Source organism: Cygnus atratus, chromosome 8 (assembly GCF_013377495.2).
Source record: "Cygnus atratus isolate AKBS03 ecotype Queensland, Australia chromosome 8, CAtr_DNAZoo_HiC_assembly, whole genome shotgun sequence".
In the NCBI taxonomy this organism is placed as follows: Eukaryota; Metazoa; Chordata; class Aves; order Anseriformes; family Anatidae; genus Cygnus; species Cygnus atratus.
The window spans coordinates 31,805,113-31,828,068 of NC_066369.1; the positions used below are offsets into that span (position 1 = coordinate 31,805,113).

At 41.4% G+C, this 22,956-nt stretch overlaps 1 protein-coding gene across 9 annotated transcripts; it reads left to right on the plus strand.

The window, feature by feature from the left end:
- The first annotated feature begins 144 nt into the window (after window positions 1-144).
- SRSF11 (serine and arginine rich splicing factor 11) lies at window positions 145-21,516 on the plus strand. Of its 9 annotated transcripts, none has more exons than XM_035564426.2 (14): window positions 145-317; window positions 795-984; window positions 1,551-1,688; window positions 7,145-7,278; window positions 11,259-11,368; window positions 12,837-12,929; window positions 14,063-14,112; window positions 15,309-15,436; window positions 16,616-16,697; window positions 17,850-17,981; window positions 18,485-18,574; window positions 19,214-19,309; window positions 19,936-20,074; window positions 20,184-21,516. In XM_035564426.2, exons 3-14 carry the CDS (start codon window positions 1,561-1,563, stop codon window positions 20,379-20,381), a joined length of 1,380 nt encoding a protein of 459 aa, XP_035420319.1. In that variant the 5' UTR covers window positions 145-317; window positions 795-984; window positions 1,551-1,560; the 3' UTR covers window positions 20,382-21,516. The 9 variants fall into 9 exon arrangements, with proteins under 9 accessions (XP_035420319.1, XP_035420322.1, XP_035420325.1 ...); XM_035564445.2 differs by lacking the exons at window positions 145-317; window positions 795-984 and adding exons at window positions 10,093-10,201; window positions 10,846-10,962 and having other exon boundaries at window positions 1,673-1,688; XM_050712311.1 differs by lacking the exons at window positions 145-317; window positions 795-984; window positions 1,551-1,688 and adding exons at window positions 9,541-9,600; window positions 10,093-10,201; window positions 10,846-10,962.
- Window positions 21,517-22,956: the final 1,440 nt, after the last annotated feature.

A 22,956-nucleotide genomic window follows, 5' to 3' on the forward strand; every position in this document is an offset into this window, starting at 1 on the left:
CGGCGCCGTTCGGCGCCTGGCGCTGCCGCACAAAAAGCAGCAGCAAAGAGCAGCGGTCTGGGGGGCTGGCAAGCGAGCGGGTACAAGTCAGGGCATCTGGTGAGTGAAGCAAGACTAGGAAGTGCGCGTTGACAGCGCAACTGAGGGTGCGGCATTCCTACAGAAGGAGACTCAGCATCAAGTCGGCTGCAACTGGGCACTGTGTTGCTCAGATTTCACTTCCTTCCTCTCCCCCTTTTTATTTAAGGGCTTCGCCTTTGTCGCAAGAGTGAATCCAGACCAAATAACCTGGAAAATATTGTAAACGCACACGTGAGGTATGCCAAACAAAAAGGAACTTTTACTTCATCTCATTTCCCTGTTGCCCAGTGTTGGCAAACTAAATGAAAATATGACCAAGATGAGAAGTGCTGGCTGTCTGAGATTACGGGCGACCAGTCCTGGCTTCAACTCATTCTGGGTGAGATCAGTGCCTGATCCTCCCAGCAGTTCCTGTGAGAAGTGAGTAAAGGAATACGCTTCCCCCTCAGTGATTAAGACTTAACTTACAGCCATTTGAGTTTTCAAGCACCCGGTGTTTCAAACACAACCTTTTTACCTTTTTTTTTTTAAAAAAAAGAAGTTCTAGTTTGTAAGAAGTTCTTAGTTCTACTAGCTAAGTTCCACTGAATGTAAAAGTAATTAGCTAAGGGCTAAATACCACCGTGGGTAAATGGGTGTGTGACTGGAGCACCCGCCATACTTCATGCACGGGGTTGTGACCAAGGATTCGGGCCTTTTGTTTTTAACTGCAGTTCTTCAGTTCCCGTTTTTCCTTCTCCTCTCACGCTGGGAGTCACCGGGCAACACTCCACAGGAAGACGCTGGATATTTCACCTGAGCCTTTAAAAAACTGCTAGCATCTGTCAGTTTTGTGCGACGCGCTCAAGTTGAACGTGGTTGGAGGAAGACACATCTGCAAGCGCAGGGGTGAAGCCAGCTGAGGTGAGTCCCTCAGAAGCCGTGACGAGGGCTGGGAGGGGCGGCCTTCCTGCAACTATTAAGGTTAAAACCGCCTTTATGCACGTTAACGTTCGCCGCTTCAGAACCACCCTCGGGCGCTCGGGAACCCGCCGACCGCTCTGCGCACGCGCCACGCTCCCGGCGCGCACGCACGGAGGCGCAGCCGCCCCTTCCCCCCTCCCTCCCCGCTCGCCCCACCGCGCAGGCGCCGCCCCCGCGCGTTCCCGGCTGAGGCGGGAGGGGGCGCGCACGCGCGGTGGCGGCGGCGGCGGCGGCGGCTCGGTGCGGGCCGCGGGGCTGCGTGCGGCGGCGGGGCGCGCGCGCGCTGCGCCTGCGCGGGGGCGGCGGCGGGGGATTGTGGGATACTGCGGCCCGGCGGGCGGGTGAGGCGCCGCGCGGCACGGCGGGGGCGGCGGCACCGGGAGCGGCCGGGCCGGGGCGGGACCGAGCGGGGGGGGCCGCTGGGGGCCTCCCGGAGCCGCCCGGAGCCGGGGGAGCCGCCGGGCCCTCGCCCCCTGACCCCCCTCCCCCTCCCCGTGTGTTCGCAGCGGCGGCGCGATGGCCTCCAGCAGCGGCACCGACGTGATCCAGGTGACCAACGTGTCCCCCAGCGCCAGCTCCGAGCAGATGCGGACGCTCTTCGGCTTCCTGGGAAAGATCGAGGAGCTGCGCCTCTTCCCCCCGGAGTGAGTCCGCGGCGCCCGCCCGGCCCCATCCCCTCCCCCCCCCCCGGCACGCCTCCCGCCGCCATGGCGCACGGCACGGCTCGGCGCGGGCCCTTGGGGCCTTTGTAGCCCCTTTTCCAGCGGAGCCGCCTGGGCGGGCAGGGCAGGGCAGGGCAGGCAGCAGGGCTGCAGGAGGCTCCCGGGGGCCTGGTCCCCAACCGGCGTTAGGAACATCGCTGTGCTTCCCTTGTAAAAGTTCCTGCAAAGCGGGCGGCTGGTGGCTTGTACACGAACGAGATCCGTGCCGTTTTCAGGGAAAAAGGCGTCACAGAGCGTTCTTTTTATCACTCAGCCTTCAATCGCCGCTAGCCCAAAGCCGGGGGAGCTTGTCCGTCCCGCCAGCCGGTCACAGATGCACACTGAGAATCAGTATTTCGGGTCTCCGCGCAGTTCCTTTGAGTTGGCCAGCGGTAACTTCATGTCGGGAATTAAAGCGCGGAAGGAAGAGGGGTGTGTTCGTAGCTGGGGTGTGGGACGGTGCCAGGCCTGAGCGCTGCTTTGTGAGGGCCGGGATAGCCGTACTGCAGCGGCAGAACAGCAGTGCTCAGCAGCCAACAAAGTGAACCACCTTTAAAAAAAAAAAAAAAAAATGCAGTTATTTGACCTGCTGCTCGATACTTTAATGTTTTGTCCAGTTTTCAAGAGAGGTTACTATAGGTGAGTTCTGTTTCTGAAACTTTGTACTGTTTTAGATACATATTAACTAACGTGTTAGAAGATCGCTTCTGTGCTTTCAGAATGAGGTGTTCTGAGGAGGAAAAAAAAAAAAAAAAGCCCAGCCCAGCAACTCTCTTTTTGCCACACCTGAGGCTGGCTCTATGTTCGTGGCTTACCTCCTTTGCACAAATGTGCTGTGAGATGCTGGCCCTGCGAGACCTGGCTCAGAAGCCTGCCGGGGATATGTTGTAGGGCTGGGCTGCGAGAAGGGACAGCTGGCTCTGGAGAGTCTGAATTGTATCCCTGTGTCTGTAGTGTTGGGTACCAGGGGATACCTGCGTTCAAGGGAAACTTTTTGGCTTGTGTCCTGGTGTAAGTTTGTTTCCGCCAGGCTGGGCTCCTGCACTTGCCTGCTGGCTTCTGCCTCCTTTGTTCTGGCACCGATGGTTTTGTGGCTTCAGCTGGGCCGCTTGGTTGCTGCAGAAGAACAGTGAGCCGCCTGCCTTTACTCTGTGCCCCTGAGGGCTCGCTGCTGACCAAGGAAAAGGCAGCACGATGCAAATAACTCCAGTGACCCAGATTCCAAGTATCTCAAAGCAGAAGACTAAAACTCAGCGAAAACGTTTGGCCTACATTTCTTAGGTTTCAAATCTCTAAATGAAAGAGGAAGGCAGTACTTCGTCACGCAGGGATGTCGTGAAGGCTTCTGAGTACTTATGAAAAAGGCAGAGCTCTGGAAGGGATTGATGCAGAAGAGGAAATGCATCGTAGCTAAGTGGTCATGCACAGAAATGGAGAAAATGCTGAAGAGCTGCGGGAGTGAACTTTGCGTCTTCGTTGCAGAGTGTAGGGCTTGGTGGAAAAATAGCACGTATGCAAATTGTGCGTGCTGTTTAAATTGGGTAAAGGCGGTGCTGTTGATGAAACTAGAACTCGTGGGTTTGGGGGCTGGGGTTACATTTCTAATCTGACTATTTTGAGGTTTTTTTCTGCTGTTCTCTTTGTGTGGCTGTCCCGGCAGGGATGCCGAGGGCTCTGCCTGGCACCCCCAGCCCCGCCGCGGGTCTCTGCTGGGGTGCGCAGGGATCGGTCGCGGCGGGTCCCTGCCGGGATGCAGCGCCAGGGGGCAGTGCTTTGCTCCGCCGGCAAACCGTGGCGGGAGGGGTGCTTTAGCCTTCAATCTCACTTCACCCTGAAGAGAGGTTTATTTCCTAGCAGCAGCAGGTTCTTTCATCTCTTTGAATGCTTTCCAGTTCCTTCTCCTGGCTTCGCCCTGCCGTTGGCATGCACCCATCTTGGGGGGTAAAGGACAAATGCGTAAATTCTCTCCCTAATCTGAATCTCTCTGTCCCAGATTATACCGGGGTTCTTTCTTACACATGCTGTTCCTGGGCACTCCGTTTCCATTCCTCTCCTCCTTAGCTGATCTTTCTCTCCTGTCACTCTGATCCTGCTGTCCCCTGTAGAAGTTTATCGTTGTGGGCTTCCAGAACAGAAGCTTCCTGAACTTCTCTCCATTTCTCCTTCCCTGCCATCATCCATCTCCATCCTAGTTTATTTAATCAGCTGTTACAGGTTTTATGTGCGCCTCAGCTTTGTGTTGCAGCTGTAATCCACAGCCGGCTCCGTGACTTTTCTTCCTTGAAAAGGAGGGTTTCATCCCTGCTGCTTCTGCTTTTCCGCAGCTCCGTGACAGGCAACGCTGAAAAGTGGAGGGAATGGACTTCAGAGAGGGCTTGAAAAAAGAAATATAGATGCATCCACATACATATATATTTTTTAAGGAAAAAAAGCTAATTTCAGCACATCCTGTTTAGCCTAAGAAGAGTGCCTTTACATCAAAACGTAGGCACAAAAGGATTTACTGGTAGGACTGCTGTCGGTGTTACACCAGTGTGTTTTCTGGCCTTGCTCGTGGATAGGAACGGTCCAGTCAAATCGTTACGGATGGAGAAGTTTACCAAGAAAAAAGCACATTGGATGGAAACCTAACATCTACAGAGTTAAAGCTTAATAAAATTAGGAACGTACGTTTTAATAATTTGATAAGCTGGATGACACGGTAATTGCGAGATCTTTTCCCTCCTCTGCAATAACTGAAGTGACAGCTAGACGGAGGCGCTCCGCAGAATCCCGGCTTTGCTTGCAGTTACCACTGGGAGTTGGGTGCTCTGTGAGAGAAGGATGACAACTTGGGCTTCGAAGTGAGGAGCTCGGCTGGGTGTTTTTACTCTTTCTTCCCACTCCAGTATGAATATGGTAATGCCGAAGAGCATCTCTTGCTTGCACCATCTAGTCACTCCAGCCTGCTTCCAGCTTGATTTCACGTTAGCAAGAACGTTTATGTAAGCGGCAGGAGCGTGCCTTCAGAGATCAGATTAATGTTTAAAATGCTGGCTGCGGTGTGTGGGAGCTCTGGTTCTATTCGGGGGTTAGGAGGTGAAGGTTGGAGTGCCCCGTTGCCCTGTGGTATTCCAGAATCGATGCAGTGTCAAGCCACAGTCGGTCGGCATGTGTCCCAGCGCTTGTCGTCGTGATGTGTGGAAGTTACTGACCTGGTCCCTCTCCGTTGGGTCGGAACGGCCTCCTTGGCGTCTGTTGTGAGCGTTCTGTTTGCGGCCGCAGGTTGGGTGTTTGATTGGGAATACATTGAATAAACGTCGGTGCGCTTGTTTGTAAAAATGTCGGAGTGCACAAGCGTAGCCGTGCGTGTCGTGCTCGGCTGTTTTCGCAGACCTCGCTGGTTGCCCGGTTTTGTACGTAGGGGTGCTTCCGTGTCGCCCGATGCGCGCCTGTGAACAGAATCTGCTCTGTTCGTGCTGCCGTGTTATCGCAGGTATTCTAAGAATAGGTATGAAAACGCTGTTTTGCGTTTAAATAAGAAATCGCTTACTTTTTTATAACTTAGATTAGCACACCATCTGGGTATGCTCAAACTCCTTGATTTACTTCTCTTAAAACTTTAGCAAATAGTGTTTAATAAAATCACAGTGGTAATGCTTCTTTCTTTTTACGTTTCTGCAGAGTCCTTTAGAAAATGTTCTGTTTTGGCACGCTAAGGTGCATTCGATAGGTACAACTGAGATCATTTCAAATTTCCGACTCAGTGCTGTATGTCTCTACAGCGTTACATTCCAAGTTACTAGCTGCACGATGCTGGATGAGGTGGAAGCTTCTGGTTTTAATACTTTTAAAAGATAACACGCGCTGGCTCCAATCTAGTTTTTAATGTCAGAGGAAATGTAAAGTATATATCTACGGGTAACCTGACAGTCATTGAAGACAGCTGTTGAGTTTACCCAACTTGCATGTTGGGCTGAGCCTCTGCTTGGTGGTGAAGGTTAGGTAGTGTTTTGGCATTTGCCCCAACAAAAACTTGTATTAGGTGGTGGTCTTGTTTGGTATCAAAGTCATTCTCCTTGCTCCTGAATTCTGACAAGTTCTCTCTCAGTTGATTAAAGACTTGATCAGTTTTCTTCACTTAGACGGGTTTGGCAATGGGACGCACTTCAAAAAACTACTGCTGTACCTGTTTCTGGGTACCTGCTTAGTAAAGGCGGGTGATTGTCATGAGGAGTTCCTCAGCATCATTCAGACCTAGCTCTTTGGAATAATTTGTGTCTGATGCTTGAGGGCAGATCTGAAGGGTAGGCGTATCTGGCCCTGGTTAGAAGCTGGGGTTTGAGGGGCTCGCTGCTGCTTGCTGCATCTGCTCTGGGTCTTCTGTAGGCAGCTCTTAGCTCATCTGCGGCACAGTTGGCTGCGTAACATTTTCTTTTGCTCTCTTGTAGTTGATACCTCTTGCTAAAGGAACATCTGCGTGGTTTTCTGGCTATATGGATTTATGAAACGTACTCTGGACCTTTATTGAGTTGATTTTGTTCCACTACCACCCCCCCACACACGTTGGGTTTATTTGGTGTATAATTCTTTCCCGCTCTCGTAGGAAGGACACACTTCTATTTTTCAAAGTCACTCAAAACTTGCGTGGTCTCTTTTGGATTTTCCATGCCCGAGGATTTTTCCGCAGCTCTGCTGACAGGCACTTGTGTGAGCTGCGGAGTAGGCAGGGACCCGTCTTACGAAGAATTTTATGGTTACTGGTGGGTTGCTTAGAAAGTTTTCACCTGCTAGTGAGGTTTCAGCTGTAGTTTTGCCTGCATGAATTTCCTGGATTTTATGGGTTTAGCGCTGTTACTGCTGAGTAGTAGGCATATATTTAGCAGTGTTCAGCCCCTCAAAATGAACTTGGCAGTTTTTGTGCGTGAGTGTTTGGCTAAGAGAAGTATAATGGAGGTTGGGTTAGAAGCTTTCCTGAAATTGTGTTAATAGGGAAAATCTTACTGGTATCTTGCATCATTATCCTCTTCACAGTGTACTGCAGAAATCTGATGTGGGGGCTACAGCAGAGAGTAAAACTACTGTTCTTGTGAACTTCTGTCGTGTATGAAGTAAGATAATTTTATTTCTCTTCAGTGCTTCATAGCCTTCCTTTCTCACAGATAGGTCATGAAAACTAATTTGCATTCAGGTGACTGGGCATAGATATATCCTGCGTACTAGAATTCATTTTCAGTTACAGATGAGGCAATGGAACTATTTCTGTGATTTTACAGGAAAGTGGCTTCATCCAGCTGTAATTTTTCACATAGTCCATACAACTTTCTAGTTTGATGAAGGGGGAGAGACCACATTAGTTACAAGTCTCATGATGGCAGACAAGTTTCCATTTAACTTCTTTCTTTTTCTTTCTTTTCCAGTGATTCTCCTTTGCCTGTTTCATCGCGTGTCTGTTTTGTAAAGTTCCATGATCCCGACTCGGCAGTTGTGGCCCAGCATCTGACAAACACTGTATTCGTTGACAGAGCGTTGATAGTCGTACCATATGCAGAAGGTTTGTGAATTGTTTAATGGCCTATGAAGCCAACATACGATGGCATTTCGTTTCAGTATAGTTCACAAAAATGAGGATTAGTAAAATGTCGAACATATGAGAGATTAACATTTTGAAACCCTTGGTATATTGCAATTTGCCCATGGATTAAATATTTCTTCGTTGTTTAGCGACACTGAATGAAATTGGGGAGTTTAACTCTTACTGGGTTTGTATGCCTTCAGTTTAGAATATGAACAGTTTAGGCGGAATTACTTGCGAATTACGCTCTTTATCAATTTCAGTGAGATGTTTTCCTAAATGAACTTATGCAAACAGGTCAACATTTTAAGGAAATTTTGCCTTAATAAGTCTTTGCTTCTTTCACATATGCATAAATCTCTTCATGAGAACGGTTTCTCCCTCCCTGAGAGGACATGGGAGAGTAGTTAACATTTTGAGAGGTGCTGCCACTGTATTTAGTTGGGAGCTTTCCTGCAAAGCCATTCACTCTCGTTGTGAACTCCAATATACCAAGGGTTTGAATAATTATGGTTTAATTGGGAAGCGAGATCTTCCAAGAGGTGCCAAACGGGCACTGGTGCTAGTTTTTATTCCAAGTTTTCTTGTTCAGCCTTGCTATATTTTATAGAATTTCACTAAATAATAAACTCTTCTCTCTGTTATTTGTGTGTGTGATTTTTGTAGTGGAGAAGGCAAATGCAAAGCCCTTCCAGATGACTGAAAAACAGTGGGTCCTCTGCAGCTACAGGGGATTCTAGACATTAACTAAAGGCCAGCAAGCACTCAAGTCCCCAAGTGTTTTCCTGGTGTAACCACTTGTTAACTACATTTTCTCTTCTTCTTTTTATTTTTACATTTTAGGGTGTTACAGTAATTTGAAAGGCAATGAGCAGGGTTTTTGGAACTTAAAAGCAAAGTGCTGAGAAGACACCTCTTCTTGCAGAAGTCTTATTAAACTCTTCTAGACTTGCTTTAGAAGTAATTGATTTCCATTGTACTGTTTCTTGATTTACTTCTGAAATAATGGATTTTCCCAAACTGCTTGAATTAAATACAACCTCTGCAGATTAAGTCATGCTACAATAATAAATTTGGTACATGGCCTGGGTTCAGACCTTTTGCCAAGACATAATGCTATAGAATGTCTTTTGAGGCCTGGGGAGCTGTCTTATCTTCGTATTCCTGCAATTTAAAAGATACGAAAACTTAATTTATGGGCTGTAGGAATCTGCAGCATGACCTTTGACTGAGACTTGCTGCTTTTTGCGAGTACAGAACACGTTCTGAAATTGCTGTTGAGTTATTGCCTCTGCTTTCGCTAGTTTAGGTATAACAGCAGTTGAAAGACATCTCATTCTCCTCTTTATATTAAAGCATGATAAAGTAGCGGTCCATCTGAGTTTATACTGAAATACTCTCCAAGGCCAATGGTGAAGAATGTTAGTGTTTAACTTTTCCAGTAAGGATAAAAACCATTTTCTCTTTGTCCGTCTGACTTGTCCATTGTGCTTGATGGTGGATAAATCTGGCACATAGAGAAATCTGACCAGTAGTTTTGGTTTGGACTGCATAAAGAAAATAAAATACCCATTTATTGTATTTTAACGGGCCCATTTAAGTCACGAGGTTCCTTATGGGCTGTTTCTTGTGGTGGAAAATCAGAGTGATAATGGGTTTGGCATACTGTTGTGGCATATCGCAAGAGATGTGTTCAGCCGATAAAGTTATGCCCCCTTGTTTTGTAACCGTACGCTTTTGTCCCTGTATTGGAGTATAGTTTTCCCTCCAAATACATACTGCCAGGCTCCCAATTCAACAACTTATTTAAGCACGATACAGCAAGGTTCTTAAAGCCAGTGGAATTGCTCACGTGCTTAAAGTCAGGCATATGCTTAACTGGTGTGCTGAACTGGGCCCTTTTTGCTTTTGTTTTCTGCTGTGATAATTCTGTATTAATATTGCCTGTCACTAAAGTGAATGTTTATTATCTGTTTAGTGCAATACTTATCCCCTATATCACAAGTGCACTCCAATTGTAGCATACACAGACATTTTGGTGTTGGCTGTTGCTTTGTGTTATAGAACTATACACAAAGTCTACGGTAAGGTTTAGTATTAATTGTAATTTTCACTGTGATATTCCTAGACTTGGAAGGAACTCTAAGATTAAAGGTGGCTGGGGGGGGTATTTAGGTTCTTTGGTTAATGTTTGTTTCTTTTGTCTGTTTCTTTTTCTTTCATTTCTACACATTCATACAGTATTTCATGGTTCTAACAAAGCAGCAGTAAAAAAAACTCTTGAAGCATGAAAATTAACTGGTGAGGGGCCTCATTGCTTTTTTTTTTAAATTGTAGTTTATTTATTTCTAAATACTTTTTTAAAAAACAATTAGAGGATCAGATGCATGATTTTTTTTAATGAATGCAGATCTTCTATGAGGTGTCTCAAAATAAGTCTGAGGATTTGTATTTAGATGCCAGAAATGTTGTAGTTGCACTAATTTGAAATGTTTAGATATAATTTATAAATATCCTCTGAGACATAATTTTGCATGCAAAATTACCCCATAATCTTTCTGTAGGTATGTTAATATATTTATGCATTAATGCCCTTTATCTAAATGACCTTTTTCCCCCCTCTCCCTCCATAACTTTTGGTATCTAAATTGATGACAGCTCAATGACACAAGCAAGATAACAGTGCTGTGTATTATACATTTGTTTATATTATCGGCACTTCTCAGTATAGGTGGAAGGAACCATTACCTTTATTTAACAGTGGTTTTTCTTTTTTGTTGTTGTGTTTTACAGTTCTTTTCCCTGGTTCAGCCTGAACTATATACCAGGCCCTGCTGAAAATACCACCCAACAGTTTTCTTCTGCAGCTTATCCAGTTTCTCTTAAGTGCCCTGTACATATTGTATGTTTTATGATGAGATGCAGTTTCTTAATATGTATTACAGAAACACTACTGGTATTTGCAAATATATAGTAAAATTGTTTTATTGAACTCTCATTTTGGGGGCTTGGGCACATTAACAAATTAATCCATCTGTATAGGGCTTTTGCTGTTGGATAGAATAAAAAATACCGACTTAAGTACTTGTTTCACAGTAGGACCCTTAAAATTATATGTGCAGAGCAGGCAGTAAAATAAGACACTTGTCTTAGTTGGCTGCAAGATTTGGGGCCGGAAGTTTCTTCTGAAATGGCAGTATGTAGCAGCATTCTTGGTACAATAAGCATGGCACATATTGGAACATAAGCATTTTACTGCACAGGTAAGGAATGTGCCACCGTATACTGTACGTATTCACCTGTCCACCCACAGACACACACACAGAGCGTGTATTTGAAGATCTGCAGAGACTTTCATTTTTATTTGACAAGTCAGCAAAAGCCCTACGCTTGATTCAACAAAATATATTTCCGTACCTTCTCTTAAGTTTTACAAAATTTATATGGTAGGTGTAAAAGAAAACATAGTGAACTGTACCATATTATTAACCCCTAAATCAAACTTTTTTTGTCTTGTGTATCTTGATTTTTCTGTGTGCTTTATAGTGAAGCAGCCGACACGAGTCGTTGTTCATAAAACAGCTTTTGAAAGTTGAGAGCACACCCCTGGAGAACCGACTGTGCTTGCTTACGTTTGGTTCATGACTTAAAAATCGAGTACAGGTGATGAAATCTTGGCAGTGTTAACAAAAAAGTAGTGTGTATTGTGCTATTTTTTTGCTCTAGATACTTAACCATTTGTAGAGAAAAAGGAACAGTCAAATTTTCACACATTGAAGTTTCGTTCTGACAAAAAATTTAATGATAAATATTAATAGACATCAAGCTTTGTATTTTAGCCAACATAAGTACTTTCAACAAACTCAGGCGGTGTATCAGGGAGACATTTTCTGGGTGTATTTGTGTATTTTCTGCCTTTGAAATAGAATGCGTTCTAATGCCAGGCTATTTCTCTGCAGGAGTTATTCCTGATGAGACTAAGGCTTTGTCTCTCTTGGCACCAGCTAATGCTGTGGCAGGTCTGCTGCCTGGGGGTGGACTCCTGCCTACTCCCAACCCACTTTCTCAGGTAGGCTTTCCAATTAAGACTGAAGTGAAGGGAAACTGTTAGATATATCGTTAGATGCTAATTTGATTATTTTGTTGTTGTTGTGTTTCTTTGGGGGGTGGGGGGCAAATACACTGTGCTAATGCTGATTCGTAGAATGTCCTAGCTTGTATATCTTGATGGATAGTGCTGTTACAGCTGTGTGATACAATTTGTGGCAAAGCAGTAATCAGGTGTTGGTGGAATGCTTCTGTTTCCGTGATATGACACTTCCGGTGTCTCCTGGCCTCTGTGTTTGCATGGATTTGTTATCCCTCTCTTCTCCATCGTACACTTACTGACAAGTTGGACAAGGAGTAGAGATCTTACAGATGGAAGTTTAAATTCATGAAGTTTGAGAGAGTGATGTGCTGTGGAGAGAGAACTTCCATTAAGACTCCAGCTTAAGGGGGGAAAAAATTGCAGTATGTATTTTCTCTATCTAAATACACAAAAATTCACGTGGAAGATGAGCAGTAAGAGTAGTACAGTATGGAAAAATTTCTGTCAAAGAACATATCTTACTACAGAATAGAGAATCAAAGTACAAGAGGCAAATTAATAAGAGTTAGGCTTCATTAATTCTGTACTTTTCAGATTACATCTTCAGTTTGTGTTTAGGATTTTGTGTAGCTTCTGTTATTTCTGGTTGCATTGAAGATGTACTTGCCACTGTTCAGAAGCTCCTTTTAACCTTATGGAGAGGGAAAAGTCTGAAGTATAATTTTGAAACCTGAAAGTTACGGAAGAAGCTTGTTGCAGGCAGCACAACAATAATTTCTCTAGCACCTTTGTTGAACTGGTTGACGAATGACACTCACAAGTGCCAGAGCAGACCAAAAGGAAAAAGAGAATTAATGGGAGGGAGAGCAAGACCTCATAGCAACTGTGAACCGTTCGATTAGTGTAAGATCATGAGTTTTTCAGCAGATTGGTTCCAGTCTGCGTTTTGGTCATCTCACTTTAAATGGCCGAAGAATGATGCTCTTTTATGAGGCTTCTAGATCCATGTCTTAAGGAATTCAGACCCATTCTCACAGAAGCTTTTTCAACCATTTGCCATTTTAAACCAAATTTGAGAAAAATAAAGAAATATAATAGTCTTTTAACATAAAATATGTTAATTTCAAATCCTGGACTGACTTAAATAGGAGGTAATTGGCTCAAACTTTTAATGAATTTTCATGGTAACTCGTGACAGAATTTCATTTTAAACTATTTCTTGAATGTATTAGAAGGATTTACTTTTTTTTTCTTACCTGCTGGGATGCAGAGGAAACACGTTCATTTGAGAGTATTTATAGAAAGTACTGAAGTACTGTTATTGACCTTACTATAAAGTTTTTCTGGCTAGCTTCAAATCTCCAAGCATGTAATGCTTGTAAACTTTGAATTATCAGCTTTTTATCGATTTTAATATGGCTTTGACTAATTGCTGTCTTTGTTACAGATTGGTGCTGTTCCTTTAGCTGCTTTAGGAGCTCCTGCTCTTGATCCTGCCCTAGCTGCTCTTGGGCTTCCTGGAGCAAACTTAAACTCCCAGGTATGTCACACATTCTAAAATTTTCTTTATTGTCCCTAGCATGTCGACAGATGGGCTAAGATTCATGATGCTTTTAGTGTTCACCAGTGTATTAAATACCAGCGTGAAGATCAGGAAGTACTGTACTTAGGTTTGAACAAGTGTTACAAAACACTAGTGGGTGACATTGCTGGTAAGGTGCTGGTTGGACCAGATGATCTTGGAGGTCTTTCCCAACCTTTATGATTCTGTGATTCTAAAACATCACCAAAGGCTTATATAAGAACCAAATACTGTACAGAGAGCATGTTCTGTAGATAAACATTGCATTAAATTAGTAATGCTTCTTTAAGAAATCCTTCATTTAGCATTCTATTTCTGCACGCCACACGTAAAACAAAACCAAATAATAGTGACAACAAATTAAAAGAAGCAAAATAAGCATTCTAAATGCAAATTAGAAAAATACACATTGGGAATGATGAATCACTTTCTTTTTTTCTTTAAACCAGTTGATTGTAAAGCTGTTTGGATTCAGCAAATGGCTGCCTCTGTATTTATTAACGTATTGTGAACTAAACATTTTGCTTTGTTAATATACCATTGGTTCGTGATGTTACCAGTGGTGATAATACCTGGATTTTCCTAAGAGCTGTAAAATACATTTTGTAATGAAATTTTTAGAGTAAAGAAGCTTTTGCATATTTATAAGTTGACATTGAAGACTTTCCATGGGCATGTGACTTAGTTCCCTAATGAGGTTGCTATTCTCTTGGAGTGACAGAGAAATAACTTGTAAATACCAGAAGTATGTACCAGTTTGTATTTTGAAGTGCTTTGATACCACCCAGGAAAGTCTGTTTGGCCCCTTGGGGGGAAAAAGAAGTACTTATGCATCCCTGAAATGTAGCAGTCAGACCTTCGTCCCCACCCTCACCCCCATCCACAAGTTTTAAAATAGAATGGTATATCTTTCTGTCTGTAACTTACTGGGGGCTTGTTTTGTGTCCTCGTCCCCCTCTTTTTTTCTTTCCATCTGTAGAGATTTTTGTATGAACACTGCTGGGATTTTTGTATAGTCACTGCTGGGGGTGATGATAATCTTAAGCATATGCATCTTCTGACATGCTTTTAACTTTTTTTTTTCCCCACAGTCTCTTGCAGCAGATCAGCTACTAAAACTTATGAGCACAGTGGATCCAAAGTAAGCTTCAGTATTTACAAATATTTGTACAGTACACTTAATCTTGGCAATTATGTCTGCTGTGATTCAGTATCCAATCTTGTGGAGAAACCTAATATCTTAGAGATCTTTTGTGGGTTCTGTTTTCTGTAGTAAGGAGAAGAGGGGCAGGAAACTAAGATTATTCAGCTTTGGATCTATGGAATAACACCAATCCATCCTGGAATTTAATTGTGTTAAAGACAGAAATTTAGTTTCTTATATGACGTTTTTGCCAGAGGGGCAGCGCACCCCTTGAAACAGGCTATGGTTGAGAATGATCCAAAGTGAGCAACAGTTGTAAAAGACGAGAATAAGAATCTACATATGTTACAGCTGTCAGAAGGTAATAAAAGACAGCAGGTCTTCTTACTTTATAGAAGAAGGAGCAAATAACAATAAACACATGTATTTGCTAGTTTTTATTTCAGTTTATAGAAAAGGAACGATTTTGTCCAAAACATTTTAATATGTGAAGAGCAAGTAAGGAAGGACTGTTTTTGCATTAAGTCAAAGCCATCTGATCTATACTGGTGGATAAAGCTGGATATGTTCTGTCTTCATTTTTAATTTTATTCCAGCATATTATTCTCTTTAAAATTGACATTTCTGTAAGTAGAGAATGTACAACTAGTTGAACAAACTAGTTATCGAGGGTAATATGTTAAATAATATCAGTCAGAGGTATGGTTGGGTATGCCTGATTGTCTTTTAAAACTACCATGTAGAGCAGAACTTCTGAAATTTAATTTTCATCACTGTTTGTGGGGTTCTCAGCATGGCTTATAGAGTGGAAACTGACTTTGTACTGTGTAATATATTTCCTGTGGAGCTGCTCTTTCAGGTGATGAAAATGAAATTGCATTATACAAAAATGTACTGAAAAGTGTCGTTAGAAACTTGCCTATGCAAGACAATGTGAACTCTCCTACTATTTATAGCTTGCTAGAATTCTAAAGCCATGTGTGCTGGTATTTTATACAACTGTTGTCAGTGCAGACTTCATTCTGGACTTTTTCATCATAAACTTCTCTGTTATCTGAGTGATGACAAAATGCAGACAGGGTCTGTTTCACTTGGATCAGTCATTTTGGATAGGCTATAAACTGACAATGGAGGATTGTGGTTTTTGGATTCTGATGTACTGAATAGATTAAAATTCTGTTTTTCTATTCCAGGTTGAACCATGTAGCTGCAGGTCTTGTTTCACCAAGTCTGAAATCAGATACCTCCAGTAAAGAAATAGAAGAAGCAATGAAAAGAGTACGAGAAGCACAGTCATTAATTTCTGCTGCTATAGAGCCAGGTAATTTTAAATCATGGAATTTTCAATTCAAGGTGTTTTTTTTTTAAATAGTGTATGGCAAAAAGTAATGGTCAGCACAATATTGGCTTAATGCTTTCATGATCTATGGTGACTGAATTTATAGTTCACAAGCGTTTAATTGTGCTACAGTGTTAATGCTGCAAGTGTCCTGCAGAATAATGCAGGGGATCATCTGTTGTTTTTCCAAAATTGACTTGATTTGACGATAGCAAAATGCTTGAGCTTCCCCTGTTTGAAGTTCATATTGCCATCTATGAGACTTCATTGGAAACAGCAAGAGAGTTCACTTTGACATCCTTGATTTGTTTGTTCATGGCGATATTTTCCTTTCTTTTAATTCCTGATCTGCAGAAGTTAGTGTAAATATTTTTCTCTTTTGGAGTTTAGTTCTGTAGATTTCTATTTTAAAATGAGATGCAGCAGTTCATTCACAAATGTCAGATCCACTAAGTCTGAGAAGTAGAATCATAGAACAATTCAGGTTGGAAAAACGTCTAAGATCATGTAGTCTAACCTTTAGCCTAAAAAGTACTAAAGTCCACCACTAAACCATGTTTGCTACTAAGTTCTAAATCTACATGTTTCTTGAAGACCTCCATGTGTGGTGACTCAACCACTTCCCTGGGCAGCCTACTCCCAGTGCTGCACGACCCTTTCAGTAAAGAAATTTCTCCTAATAGCCAACCTAAACCTCCCCTGGCACAACCTGATGCCATTTCCCCTTGTCTTATCACTTGGTGCCTAGGAGAAATTACTTGGAACAGATTCAAAACAATCTGAGAGATTCTTTAGCCCTTCACAAAATGGCAGAGATGCAGGGATTTTAACAAGGCTTTCATTGCCCTGCAGTTGTCATTTTTTTTAATCTGTCTTAAATTAAAAATTGCCTGAATTTTGACTTCTTCAGTTTTGCATACAACTTTGTTGGTTTTATGTCACGTACATGTCTTTGTCATCTGTTCATTCTTTGACTTGTCTTTTGGGGAAAAAAAAAAAAGATAGGGCCTGTTTTGAAATGTCAAAAGAACTCCTTAGGTTTTCGTTATTGTATTTATATCTGTAGTGTGAAGCCCAACTTTGTTTTCCTTTATAAAATCTTTTTGATTACTAAAATAACATTAGCACCTTCTTAACTATACTTTTCCTTTCCAACTCCAGATAAAAAAGATGAAAAACGAAGGCATTCAAGGTCAAGATCACGCTCGAGGAGGAGGAGGACACCTTCTTCATCTAGACACAGGTAGTTACTGCATTTACTTAAAAACAAACAAACAAAAAACCAGAACAATTTCTTCAGAATTACTACTTCAAAGTGACACTGGACTCATGGAAGCTGACAAAAAAGAGAATGCAAATGTTCTGAACAAAGCTACGACCGTGATTTGGCTTGAATGTAGTGTGAGATGGAGGCCTATTCCTGTTTTTATACGAAAGTTGGGAGAGTAATGCTAGCAAAAATACCTCAAAAATACCTTAAACCATTTCAGGAACTGTAAGAATGGGACATCCTCTGTCAGGGCTGCCTTTTTTTAGGATTGTTTGGACTCTGGTTTTAAATAATTTACTGTTTCTTGTTTCAGATAGGAAACGGCATAAAGCCTTGATTTTTACATAGGTCTTACTGCTATCAACACTTAAGCTACCGTAGACAGGCCATTTTGCACTAGTTCCTTAAACCTCTTTTCTTTCTTCAATCTCTTTCCAGTGTGCCTATGTGGTAATTATAACTTGTCTTAAAACCAAATACTGAGAGACTTCTGAGAGCATGATTATTGATGTACATTGAACGTTTATCTGTTGAGCTGCTTGTTCCTAATATGTGCAGCAAATTCAGCTTGGTGGAAGTTACCTAAGTCAAAAATCAAAACCTAGGTCTGTGTAGGTATCATGACTAAAGATCTTAATACTGACCTACCTAAACAAAAGCATTTGGCTGATTTTATATTGTTGGCTCATAACCTCCAATTAGGCAGTCTGCGCCAGCCGTCTGTGCAAAGGCATTTTAACTGTGACCCTCTCATTTGTACTTACTTCTTTGCTATTTGCATATTCTGTAATTGGCCTTTATTTGGTTTTAGCATTTTAAAATTCTTCTTCACGTTTCAACATGACTTGCCAGTTTTTCTCTACTATAGGACTTATTTTTTCACAATGAGCGTAGTAAGAGAGCTGACTGAAGCATCATTTCTTCTTTCATGTCTAGCATTTGTGCACTTCCTTTTTTCTGTTTCCTCAGTGGACTGAACATGACTCCTTTGCTTGGTTTTCTGTACTCTGTATTCTGTTTTCTGTATCATTGCATTGCAATAAAGTCAGTATTGAGATGATGAATTCTGAATGGTATATCAACATTTCACGTGTTTAACTCACATGTCCAATGTATTATTGGTAGACGGTCAAGAAGCAGATCAAGGAGAAGGTCCCATTCAAAATCAAGAAGCCGGAGGCGATCTAAAAGTCCAAGGCGAAGAAGGTCTCATTCCAGAGAGAGAAGCAGAAGATCTAGGAGCACATCCAAAACCAGGTAATCCTTCACTAAACATATTGTATTTTCTAGAAATTAATTTAAATTCTGGTGTTCAATTAAAAAAAAATTCAGGGAAAAATGAACAAACAGCTCTTTAATAGCAATCTCTTGTTGCGTCTTTAAAGTTTGCCCTACACATGTGCACAGTTAGTCATAAAAAGAGGTAACGTGCTTTTCCTAGGAGTCAACATTTGCAGCATGTATTAGCTGAATCATGCATTAGGTATCGTTAGAAAACAGGGAACGTAGGCATCTAGACTTGAAGAGGTTGTGCGGTTTGTGCACAGTAGTTATGAAAGAGCTCTTCTTTTATTTCTCCATAAATGTTGTCTTTTATTCTTTTCCATTATTATAATATGACTGGCCCCAGAAATAAAAGAAATATTTATGCTATCCAGTGTAACTGTCATGTCTTCATTCATTTTCCTATACAGCAGTAGTAGTGAATACATGAATAGTCTGAAAATGACTTAAACTTAAAATGTGTATTTTACTAAAAGGGATAAAAAGAAAGAAGAGAAAGAGAAGAAACGTTCTAAAACTCCTCCCAAGAGCTACAGCACAACTAGACGATCTAGAAGCACAAGCAGGTATGGTAACTTGAAAAATTTATGTAGTCTCTATTTCCAGTATGCTTTATCCACTTTATAGAAGGAATTATCCACTTTATAGAAGGAACATTCTTGTAGTTAATAGGATGATGATTGCGGATATATTGGTTGTGTGCATATGTACTCTCTGTACCTATGTCTCTAAGACTGTTTTTTCCCAATACTGTAATTTTCTGGAGGTATCATTTGGGCTTAGGATAGTTTCTCTTTGACCCCAAAGCACTGTACTACTTGCTCTGTATCACTTTGAAACTATTCCCTGATTTCTGGAATATATACTGGCATGATGTGTAGTAGTGTTCTTTTTGAAAGTGGCTTCGAAAATCTTGTTACTATACTAACAAGAACAAACCGTGGATAAAGTAAGAGCCAGCATCCCTAAAAGTGTTTAAACTAGAGTTTAAACTATTAATTTGTTCATTAAGGCAGTGGTAGAATAGAAAACAGTTTACTCTGCTGATTGGCAACAGCATGGGTTCTGCAGTACTGCTAATAGTAAATATCAGTTTCTATTTATAATAAGTATTTATTACATTTTGACCAGTACTAATTATGGAGCCATGGATGCATTTGTAGCTTAAAACAAAAAAAAAATGCTTTAATCTCTTTTCCCTACAGAGAAAGAAGACGTAGAAGAAGCAGGAGTGGAACACGGTCACCTAAAAAACCCAGATCTCCTAAAAGGAAAATGTCCCGGTCCCCATCCCCAAGAAGGTCAGTAAGGCAATTGGCTAAAAAAAGCTTTCTGGGGGAAAATTCTGAACCTGAACTTATAGTAAAGATCACAATGGGGTCAACTCGCAGATGGTTTGTTTGGCATGTTTCTTCTACCTAGGCTGTGGGTTGACTTCTTAAGAGAGAGAGTGGATCTCTGCTGCCTGCTACCTTTTATCGTAATTTAATTGGATTCAAGCATAGAGCTTCTGCGTGTTAGTACCCAAGAGCTCCAAAATGAGTTATTCTAGGGACGAGGAGTAAGAGACATCCAGAGATCTTGGCCTATTTGGCTCTGTACTGTACTGGTCAGTTGACTTCTGGGTGGCCTAGCCATATTATGATCATTTTTCCCTAAATGTGGAAGTTGCAGTTCTCCTTAAAACACTATAATATTGCTATTCTTAACAAAAGCATTTATTAGACTTCACTTTGTGGTGTTTGTCTTTGATCTGGAGCTAAGAAATCAAGATGCTTGGTTATTTTCTGAAAGCAAATGGTGCATCTTAGTTGCACATGACTCTCCGTTCAGATTTTTAAAAAAACAGTGGGTAAGTCTGGATGTAATTTGTGTTCTATTTATGGAATGGTGTGATTGTGATTTTCATTCTTCTTAAACATTGTAGGCATAAAAAGGAAAAAAAGAAGGATAAAGACAAAGAGAGAAGTAGAGATGAGAGGGAACGATCAACCAGCAAGAAAAAAAAAAGCAAAGACAAAGAGAAGGATCGAGAACGAAAATCCGAAAGTGATAAAGATGTGAAAGTATGTTTTAAAAACCTGTTCATTCACCACCTTTACTGTATCATTAACTTTAAACCCACGGGGGCTTTGAAAGCAAGTTTTAATTTTTATTTTTTTTATCTCGGCGAAGCAGGTCACAAGGGATTATGATGAAGAAGAACAAGGTTATGACAGCGAGAAGGAGAAAAAGGAAGAAAAGAAAATGGCAGATTCTTCTTCTCCTAAAGTAAAGGAGTCTACAGCAGATAAAGGAAGTGGAGATTCATCAAGGGAATCCAAAGTAAATGGGGATGATCATCACGAAGAAGACATGGATATGAGTGACTGAGTTTTGCCTTTGCAGTGAACACAGCTGCAGACGTGCATCAGTGTCATTCCTGTGTGATTCTTTTATGCTGTACTTGTTAATCCTAAATCTAGATGTATACAGCTCTAAGCTATATATGGTTTGTAAAGCTCCTGATACTAACTCCCATCAAAAGCTTTATAGAAAGGTAACCATTCTTGTTCCGGACGAAAGGGATTGCGTATCCAAGCAATCTTTACTAACTTGGTGATGCTTCAAGCAAAAGCAAAAAGCTGCATGCATCTACAGCAGGCATGGACTGTTTGTTGTATGACCTCCTTTAGTAAATCAGCTCACTTATGATAGTGTTTCTAGAATTTGATTCATTGCAGTAATAGAGCAGTATAGGGAATGCACTGACTGCATGTTGATTGTGGCAGAAACATCCTAAATGTTCTAAAATCTTACAACATGGTGGATCTACTTAAGGGTCTTAAGTGTGACTACACAAAAAATGACAGTACATCTGAAAATAAGCATTCTGACATAGGTAGGGGTTTTTGTTTTAAGCCATACGGCTGGGCTTTTTTTGTTCGTTTTGTTTTTTTTCTTTTTCTGGTGGATTTTTTTGGCTTTGACAAAGTTAAAATGCACTGACCTTTTTGAGGACTTATTTTAATCTGTCAGTTCAAATCCATCCCAGGCAGCAAAAAGTGACAAGTTGTAATGGTTCTTAGCTTTTCGTCTTGGGCCTTGGGAGTGAAAGTCTCTGCTTGAACTGTACCCAGTGATTAAAGGTTGATTTGTGCAGTCTTCGTAATCCAGGTAGTTTTATTTGTTAATGAGCTAGACACGTTGCAAAAAGGTAGTGCATTTTAAAATTGATCTTTGTATGCTTTTAAAAGCAAGTCTACTTGATAATGTACTTTCTACTTGATCTCAAGTTGTATAAACTAATAAATTTGTGTTACTGTCACTGCAGTAGTAATCTTATGCACACAGTGATTCCATGTTATATGCAAAGTAGGTAGGCAAGCTGTTTTCTTAGTTACAGAAGTTCAAGAGCTTTTACTTTTGTGCAGGTAAAAAGACAAAAGTAGGCTACAGTCTGTGCCATGTTGATGTACAGTTTCTGAAATTGTTTTACAAAACTTTGATAATAAAACCCGTAAACTTATATTCCTGTTCCTATAAAACTTTACTGGTATTTATTTACACCACTGAATGTGTGAATCTTTACCTCATTCCTTTTTAGAGAATCCATTTTTCTTCATCTATGTATTTCAAAAAGACTTTAACAACTCCATCTTTTTTAAAACTAAGTACAGTGACAAAACTGTTAAGCTTGCCATTTTAGCTTGAGTTAAATATGTTACACTAAAGAGAATTCTTTTACTTCATTTGGGAATAAAGGGAACAGGCTGAAATGGTAATCTAGAGGTATTAAGGGGCAAATACTTAAAAGAAACGTATTTGTAAATTCTTCTGTATTTTCAATGAAGTATGAACATTCATCTTTTATTTTTAGGATGCTGATGGAAGACACAGAAACAGGAAGCAGCAAGTGCTTTGTACATATAAAATAGGCTGTTATGCCAGGAACTGAAACCTAACTGGTTAGAATCAGTAAGTTTTGGAATAGAACTGTAAGTGGTGCTTGAATTTTAGAATCTGATGAGTCAAATCACCTTTTTTTTAAACTGTCCTTTTGCCCTAGGCAAAGTGGAACTTGCCATTTAGATATGAAGTGTCATTTTTTAGAATTTGTAGAAATGTAAATTTTTACCAACTTTTTTGAAGTATTTTGTCAATACAAAGAGGTATATGTCATAAAAGCAGTTCTAGCCTTTTATTTCTGACAGTGGAGAGAACCGGATAGTTCTTGTAACAAAATATAGACACGGACAAGGTGCATGATGTCTTCATAGATGTGCCTTTTTAGTTGTCAAGGTATTTATATGTGAAGTATAAGAACATAAAACAATTTATAGTAATAAAGTAAACCTCCTTGATCCTTAGACCTCGTTGTTGTGAAAGTCATTAACATGCTGTAATGAAAGGGCTAAGTCAGATCCTTACCAGGGTATTGAGCTGAAGGTGGTAAATCCAGGGCTGACATATACAGTGCTACATTTAATTAAGTTCAATGATTGGTAGTTTATTTTAGTAATGAAGTCTGTTGTGCATTAACTGTGTACCTCATGCTGCCCAAGCCTAAATGTATAGACTGGAGAAACATGAGTGTGCTTTCTCAGTCTACATTTGCTAATTGTGCCCATTTTACTGCCTTTCAGCGTGACAGCGTGTCTTGGCCGGCTTGCCCTGGGAGCTGATAGCGAGGGGCGGTGGCAGGTGGGCTGCTGGGTGCTTTAGGAAACAGCCCCTACCAGGTCGGTGTTCTCCTTCAGTACTGGTGCAGAGCTGAGCGCTGCCTTCCTCCTGCAGGGCTCGCACAGGCTGCGCCCATGTACATGTACACCAGCTCTTACAGAGCGCTGACTCAAGATCTTTATTTTCAGTAATTTAACTTTGGATCGATAATTGATTAATAATTATTACTGAGATCGCCTCTGCCTTGAGGTGAAGCTTTCCAAGTCACGTAACAAGTCTCTGCCTT

Bases quoted from the DNA above. Each gene is read 5' to 3' on its own strand.
- SRSF11 (XM_035564426.2), top strand. From the start codon at position 1,561: ATGGCCTCCAGCAGCGGCACCGACGTGATCCAGGTGACCAACGTGTCC. The intron at 14,113-15,308 runs GTAAGCTTCAGT...TTTCTATTCCAG, and splicing joins ATGAGCACAGTGGATCCAAA to GTTGAACCATGTAGCTGCAG. The intron at 17,982-18,484 runs GTAATCCTTCAC...TTTTACTAAAAG, and splicing joins AGGAGCACATCCAAAACCAG to GGATAAAAAGAAAGAAGAGA.